We start from the raw sequence: 7863 nt of genomic DNA, 5'->3' as shown, positions 1-7863 counted from the left end.
AACAATGCCTGTTAGATGGATATTGAAATATTGTCAAGTGGTGCCATGTGATGCGCATCAAGTCCGTTAACCACGTGCAGAAGAAGTGTTGTGCCGATCAGGAATATACAAACCAAATCCCACGGGGTTTGCTAACCGCATGTTCTAGCTATATCTTAATACTGGTAGGAACCTCCTGGTTACACCAGCCTACAGGGGATTATTGTGTCCGTCCGTCGTGCATCCAAAAATGGGAGGGGTGGGAAAAAAAAGATGGAAATATGGTTTTAGGGGGGGGGCAGAGCTTTGTGACGTCATTTGACGCCGTGTGACGAAGGGGGGGGGTCAAAAATCGTACAAAATCGCGTGACGTCATTTATGGACGGCCCCTTACCCGCAAATTCAACGATGGCATAAAAATGCAACGTACCGGGCGCGGTATTATCCAGCATTTTATGTCTTATTTGAAGCCACGGTTCACTATCATTGACAAGCCACTAGGGGCGCTAGTGAATAACTGCCGCGGATTACGTAACGCAGCTGTGGCGACGTCACGAGTCGCGGTGACGTCACGCCGATGAGATCGTCGACACGCCTGTAGGCGGTGACGTCATTTCTTGTCCCGCTGAAATCAAATTGGAGCAGTTGTGCTCAATCAGCAAATTCCTTAAATAATAATAGGCGACGTTTTAGACAACGACCCTTATTCATAGCACAAAGAAACAGGCCAGAGAAAAAGGACAATTCGAGTTTGAAATTGCAATGTTACACGGTGATAACAATTGACAATGTCTTCTGATAAGTTTTTAAACACGCGTATGAATAGTTAATCGAATTGCGACTGAGTAACAGACACACCAACCTTCAATAACAAATAAAAACACGAATATTACTCAATAAACTCAACCGAACTAAAAGTTAAATGCAGACGTTTGCTGGCATAGGGGCCGTCTATAAATGACGTCACGCGATTTTGGACAATTTTTGACCCCCCCCCTTCATCACATGGCGTCACAAAAGTCAGACCCCCCCCCCCTCAACTATGACGTCACAAAGCTCTGCCCCCCTCCCCCAAATAAAACATGCTTCAAATCGCTTTAAACTATTGTCATTGTAGTGCGTATTTAATGTGGCGCTGCATTCTGATGTAGGAGAAAACATTTATTACCAAGTCTATTTAATTAAGTAGAACGTGTTTATATTTATTTAAAGATGCGCATTTTTATGTGACGTCACATTTCTCAACCCCCACCCCTTCGTCACACATCGTCACAAATGTCTGACCCCCCCCCCCCTAGGCGCGAGACGTCATTTATATTTGAGGGGGGGCGGACTTTTTGTGACGCCGTGTGACGAAGGGGGAGTTTAAAAAATCGTCCAAAATCGCGTGACGTCATTTATGGACGGCCTCTGAACAAGTACTTATATATCTATGACGGCAAAGGTCACCGTAGATATAAATAAGTTACTGCTCAACCCGAGTCATCGCTGCTTGTTGTTGTTCATCGTTCCGAGTCTCCCCCTCTCGTCTTGCCCCTCGTTGACCAAAACCGCTACCCGCCATTCGCCACCACGGCGCGCCTGTGCCAGGCCACGTGCACGTCCACTAAGTTGCGACGAGTTGGGGTGACGTCATAACCCCCCTCTCCCGCGCCGCCCGTCGGATGACGTTTGAGTGCCCCCCTCGCCAGCGAGCATGACGTCATCCGTGCAATGGCGGCTGACGTAATTTCCGGCAAGTGCGTGCTCGCGGCGCGGTGACGTCATCCCGGCTGGTGGTCGAGGAGGAGGAGGCGGCAGCGGCGAGCGGCAGCAGCAGCAGCGGAGGCGGCGGCGGCGGTAGCGGTAGCGGCATGGCCGACACCGGGGCGCAGCGTTTATTGTTCACCGAGGACCTCGTCTCTGCGGGCTCGGTCTCGGGCGAGCCCAGATACGGAGTCGTCGGCCTCATCCACGGCGACATGAGCAGCGGCGAGAGCTCGGAGACGGACGACGAGGAGAACAAGGCCAAGCCGCTCAAGCGCGGGTTCGTGCGCGTCCAATGGTACCCGCTCGGCAGCCGGCAGGACGCGAAGGAGTGCAAGGTGAGGGGGGGGGTGCGAGGTGAGGGGGGGGGCACGGGCCTGGGGGGGGGCACGGGCCTGGGGGGGGGGGGCACGGGCCTGGGGGGGGGGGCACGGGCCTGGGGGGGGGGGGCACGGGCCTGGGGGGGGGGGGGCACGGGCCTGGGGGGGGGGCACGGGCCTGGGGGGGGGGGGCACGGGCCTGGGCGGGCGGGGGGGGGCACGGGCCTGGGCGGGCAGGGGGGGGGGCGAGAGACGTGGGAGGGGGAGACGTGGGGACACCGGGAGAGACGTGGGGACACCGGGAGAGACGTGGGGGGGGGAGACGTGGGGGGGGGGGAGACGTGGGGTGGGAGACACGGGGGGGGGAGACGTGGGGGGGGAGACGTGGGGGGGGGGAGACGTGGGGTGGGAGACACGGGGGCAGCAGCAGCAGGAGACGATGTGGGTTTCGGGGACACGGGGGAGCCACGGGGAAGACAAGAAGCTGGGGGGGGGGGGGTGCGAGAGAAACGTGGAGGCGCGCGGCGAGAGGCGCGATTCTGTTGGTGGTGTGGCAGGGCCATGCCGAGGGGATAAGGGACTTGGGGGGGGCATTACGGGCGGGGGGGGCATTACAGGGGGGGGGGCATTGGAGGCCCTGGATGAGAGAGATGCGGGGAGACACACGGGGGTGTGTGTGGGGGGGGGGGGCAGACGGCGAGGCACGGGGAAGCGCGCGGGGGAGAGGGAGCCGCGGGTAGGCCCAGGAGCCTGCGGGGAGTCCAGGCCGAGGCGCCGGGCTGGTGTCCGCGTCGTGGGGCCGGGTGGCGGCTCAGCGCTGTTGGCTCGGGGAGCCCGCGGGGAATCTCCTCGCTTGGGAGACGAGAGCCCCGGGGGGGGGGGGAGGGGGGGGGTCGTTGAGGCCGGCACAGAAGCCGCGGAGGGGTCCAGAGTGGCGGCCCAGGCCCTGAGGGCCCGGCCTGCCCCCCCCCCCTAGTCCCCCGTGTTGTGCCGGGTGAGACGCGGACAACGCAACGCCTGCTGCTGCTGATGGATTGTCGGTGATCATTCCTCTTCTTCACAAATGTGATCACAAAGGTGATCACAAATGTGATCACAAATGTGATCACAAAGGTGATCATTCCATTGGATTGTTTTGTTTCTCGCTTCGTCAGGCACCACACAATTGTAATCGCCGTTGACGTCTGTCTGGTCGAGGACCCCCCCCCCCTCTCTACGTACTCGATGACAGGGGAGCGAGGCTGCGTCTACCCCACCCCCGACCATTCTCCATCCACTGCTGAATGTCGACAACGGCCAGCACATCGTGTAGTAGTAGTCGTATACTGCATAGACACACACACGTTGACAGCGGCCGGCCCCCACGTGGGGATTGTTTGACCATACTTCACCACGCTGGTCCCCCGTCTGTGTGGACGATATCCAGGGGGGTGGTTCTGGTATCGGCCGGGGATTGGAACTGGGGTGGGTTAGGTTCGGTGTTGAGTGCGGCCACCACTGCAACACCGCTACTGTCAACTCGTGTCGTGTGCGTTTTAAAGGTGACCTGGATCACACAATGGGAGATCGAATACGTGAAATAAACTCAATACATAAGTATAAATGCAGAAGAATACGTTGGACTTTTTTGGAAATTATACAGGAGTTGTGTTAAGATGTTAAAACACCAAATAGAAACCTTTTGCAAGGAATCACATACTTGCATTAAGCATATGTACTTAGTGGTGAACATGCTAACAAACATGATCTGATAATACATGGCGCATTGTCTTCGAAACTGCTTGGCCTACACCAAGTCTCACCAGTGTCACACCAGAGAACGCCAAAGGCGAATAGTGTAGCAATACACGTACACTACAACACAACAAAAGTTAGCCATACAACACGTGCACAAATTACATTCAAGTTTAAATCAAAATAAGCTACTCTTCTGTAGACGTTAAAATATTGGTGCATGTTTATGCACTTTCATTTCTAATTCATGATTCAAACGCCCGGCTAATGGAATTTTCTTAAACATCCCCAATGTTGGGTCACTCTGAACGAGTCCCGGCTTCTCATTGAAGCTCAAGCTTTGTCATTATAACGTCATTATTCTGTCTCAGTTGTGAATTCATGCAGGGCTTTGTGCGGACAAGGATGATGCCTAACCCAGGCCTTTCAAACGGCCTGGGTTAGGTGAAACCTAATCAATATTCTTGTCTTTGGTTCTTGAGGTTGCGGCGATTCCTCAGAAGTCAGAGTGAGTTTTGGCCCCTCCTGAGATTCTGGAATTGAATCGAGGCAGCTGCCTGTGATGATGAGAGGTGATTGTTGCATCACCCTCATGGGAAAGTCGGTGGACCCCCCCCCCCCTTTGTGGACCGTAGCTCACTGAAACGTATCTCAGTGTTGTGGTGAGGTGGTGTTGTGGTTAGAGTGGTGTTGTGGTTAGAGTGGTGTTGTGGTGTTGTGGTTAGAGTGGTGTTGTGGTGAGGCGGTGTTTGTGCCGAGCTGCTCGTTGTGGTTTGTTCTCGTGAACCGGCGAATGGCAATGGATGGCTCCAACCATCTTCCTACCCACGGCACCTTCACTCACGCACTGCCATGCCTTCACGCCGATTATGTAATCACAGTGGCTGTCGATACCAAATTGCACGTGTCGTTTTTGCAAATCGACAGCAGCGTAATTTGAATCGTCTACTTCTTAATGACACCAGGCACTGCACCATCTCTCGCAGCCCTGGTGGAGGGTGAAGTTAAATGTGTTGTACGAGAGTATTGTGTTTACGCAATGCTTGCTCGCGCAAACAGCAGTCACAGTAATATGCAACGCGTTTTTTTTCTCTCTCTCTCTCTCTCCCATTTTGCTGCTTTGCAGCAAGTTGATGCCAGCGAACGTGAACACCGCTGTTTTACACTCATTGTTTTCAAATTGCTATACAGTGTTAAAAAGACAGGTTGGTTTACCCCCCCCCCCTCTCTCGTACATGTGTACCAGCCCTTTGGCAGTCCCACTGCGGGGTGTGCGTACGTGCGTTGAACTTCTTTCGCACCCTACGTGGCCAACTTCGCCGATCGGAGGTGGATGCCTATCCACGCGGTGGCGTGTCGTCGGAGTGATTTGACCACGTTTTACCAAAACTGCTCGGGGTGGTTTGGTGTCCATGAGGGAGAGATGCCTCGGAGGGCTTCCTGCACCACCGATATAGCCCAGTTGTCTACGTACTGTGCAGAAGAAGTTCAGCATGCGAACATATCACGCTCGCCACTGATGTGATGGTCAGATAGTCGTCCTCTCCCTGTCTCACCCCCTGCCCCACAAATTGATTAATGATTAGTATCTGCATCAATTCGAGTTGATGTAGTTAGTGACGTCTAGGTTTTTTGTGGTTGAATATTTTTGCCGTATCCATCACCAATGAGCCAAAATACATTTTTTTTGCATGCTACTTGCATGCCGTCTGCGTGTAATCGATTCGTGCATCATTTGACGCGTGCATCGTGAGGGTAATAATCAATGTTCATGGATGCATTGTTGCATGACTGATGCGTGATGGTATAATTAGTAATCTGTGCTCGTGTCAAAACCATAATATACTGCGCCAGCATTGAACCATTGCGGCATTTGTTCAGTAAATTTTATCGTCAAGTACTTATATGTAGCAGTAATGTATGGTTTTAAGGTTTTCTTATCTAATGACCAGCCATTCTGAACCATTATTAGCCACTGCTAGATGAAGGCTTCCCCTAACCGTCATCATTCCTCAGGTCCTTTCAATGCAGAACTCAGCGTAGCCACTGCATATAAACGAATGTCATTGCTCAATCTGTGTGCTAGACAATCCTTTTTTCCGTGTTTACTCCTTCGGCTGCCTCCGTATTTCTGAACACCACCGTCCCCTTCTCACCGTAACGTGTCCTGCCGAAAGGCCACTTCCGTTTCTTGACACCTTACTGGTGCATGTATGCGTCTCTCCGTGCCTCCTTCAGCACTTGTGAAAACTGGATCGGTGAAATAAAGGCATACACTTTCAATGGAGAAAACATCAACCGCATCTGAGTGTCCTTGCTGGAAAGGTCATCATAATTTTCAGCGTTGGAAGATAAATTTACACTTATATTGGCCATTTAAATCTCCCACATCCTAAAATGTTTTCTCAATATTTCACTGCACCTTCTATTTCTCCTTTGAAGAAGGCGTGCTTTCAGACACATTCGCATATGTGTTTTTATTTCAGCCATAAGTGAAGTGTTTTCTAACGATGTTTTATTTAGCATATTGACTGGTGATCTTACTGTGCGTGAACACCGACTTGTCTTTCAGCTGAAGCTCGTAGACCGATCTCTGATGCCGAGAGACATCGTCAGACGCGGCGGGAATCAGTTGGTAAGTGCCTCGCGCGGCTCCACGCAACACTGCAGATGATGCATTGAATGTACAACAACATTCCACTTGTGTGGTTGGGTGAATTGTTACGTCGGTGATTATGATCTGAACAGAAGATGATCTGGGACACCTAGTACAGGTGGCAACTGTTAATTCACACATTCACTACACATGCATAGAAATGTGCATATGCCAGATTCGATTACACTGCAGGAAATTATTATCACGAAACACTCTCCTCTCCGTTGTCACCCGCTGAATTTGTTGAAGCAAATTATTCGATTGTACTGCATTTGGCAGCAGTGAAGAAGCAACAAATATCAGAAAGCTCAACACAATTGTCAATACCACTCTGGCCATAAAAGAAGACGTGATGGGTGATGCTTTGGCAAGGGGGCTCTTCATAGCACACATAAATAGGGCGAGAGAGTGAATACGATTTGGATGCTGCACTATACACCATGAAAGCATGATATGAAATAAAATGTGAAAATGTTTTCTGATGAACAGTTTTAAATTGGCATATGAACTGTTACGCGCCTAGTAGATATTTAGCAACGGGTGCACACCCTTTGATAATAAAAATGTACTACGAGATGTTGGCACATTTTTGGTAACCCTGTTGCAGCGTGGTCTCTTGTTTATCAACTGAACGCAAAATCATTAAGCATTATCTGCTTAGCGACTCATCATTCCTGGGCTCGGTTATCATTTCGGTCGGATCAACGAAGCTGTCGAGAAACCTACCGATCTGCCAACCCTCTGGATATACCAGTTATAGTCGCTCGAATGCTCACCGATGGGAGGGACAGAGCAGTGCAAACGAGATCGACAAATCTAGATTTGAAGTTTAATCAAGATTTGAAGATCGACAAAACCTGAGAAACATTGCAAAACGATTTAAAAAACCACAATAAAATAGAGAAACGATTATCGAATTAAATCGTAACCACAAGCAATTATAACTCATAAAGTTTATTTGGTCATGCCCTTGAGCTGTTGTCGCGAATTTTTTTTTATAAAAATGCATCGTCACTCTCACTACAAGTCCCCAGGGCAGAGCTTGATGGGTGGTTTGTCATCGCTGCTCAGTGGAGTCTCATTCACGTGAAGAGCGCCAGCAGCACTGGGGCACGCGGACGCCTTTCATGTTTGAACCAAAAGAAACTGGCCAACCCACTGCCGAGACCCTGTTGCATGGAACAGGAAAGGAATTCACCGACTTGAACCTTTTAATGAGCGGCAGAGACCGAGACCTTGACGTGAAACTCGGCTTCACCCTTTGCCCAGCTGTGTTGATCTTCGATTTAAAGCTTTCGTGACTGCAGGGATTCATCTTCTTGGTTCTTTCGGTAAAGTCACGTAGAAGGGAAGTAATAAAATAATAAAAAGAAAACAATATTATATTATATTATTTTATTATTTTTATTATTTTATTACTTCCCTTCT

At 50.8% G+C, this 7863-nt stretch overlaps 1 protein-coding gene across 1 annotated transcript in view; it reads left to right on the top strand.

The window, feature by feature from the left end:
- The first annotated feature begins 1736 nt into the window (after positions 1-1736).
- The window catches only part of UBE2O (ubiquitin conjugating enzyme E2 O), a 30953-nt gene continuing 24826 nt past the window's right edge, over positions 1737-7863 (top strand). The window contains exons 1-2 of the mRNA XM_078610787.1: positions 1737-2063; positions 6352-6414. Coding sequence (XP_078466913.1) covers positions 1833-2063; positions 6352-6414 — 294 coding nt within the window. The 5' untranslated portion in view covers positions 1737-1832. The remainder of the gene's footprint in view (positions 2064-6351; positions 6415-7863) is intronic.

The sequence above is a fragment of the Lampetra planeri genome, chromosome 35, assembly GCF_965212315.1.
Source record: "Lampetra planeri chromosome 35, kcLamPlan1.2.h2, whole genome shotgun sequence".
In the NCBI taxonomy this organism is placed as follows: Eukaryota; Metazoa; Chordata; class Hyperoartia; order Petromyzontiformes; family Petromyzontidae; genus Lampetra; species Lampetra planeri.
The sequence above is the reverse complement of the archived record's forward strand: the minus strand, read 5'-3'. Positions and strand labels throughout refer to the sequence as shown.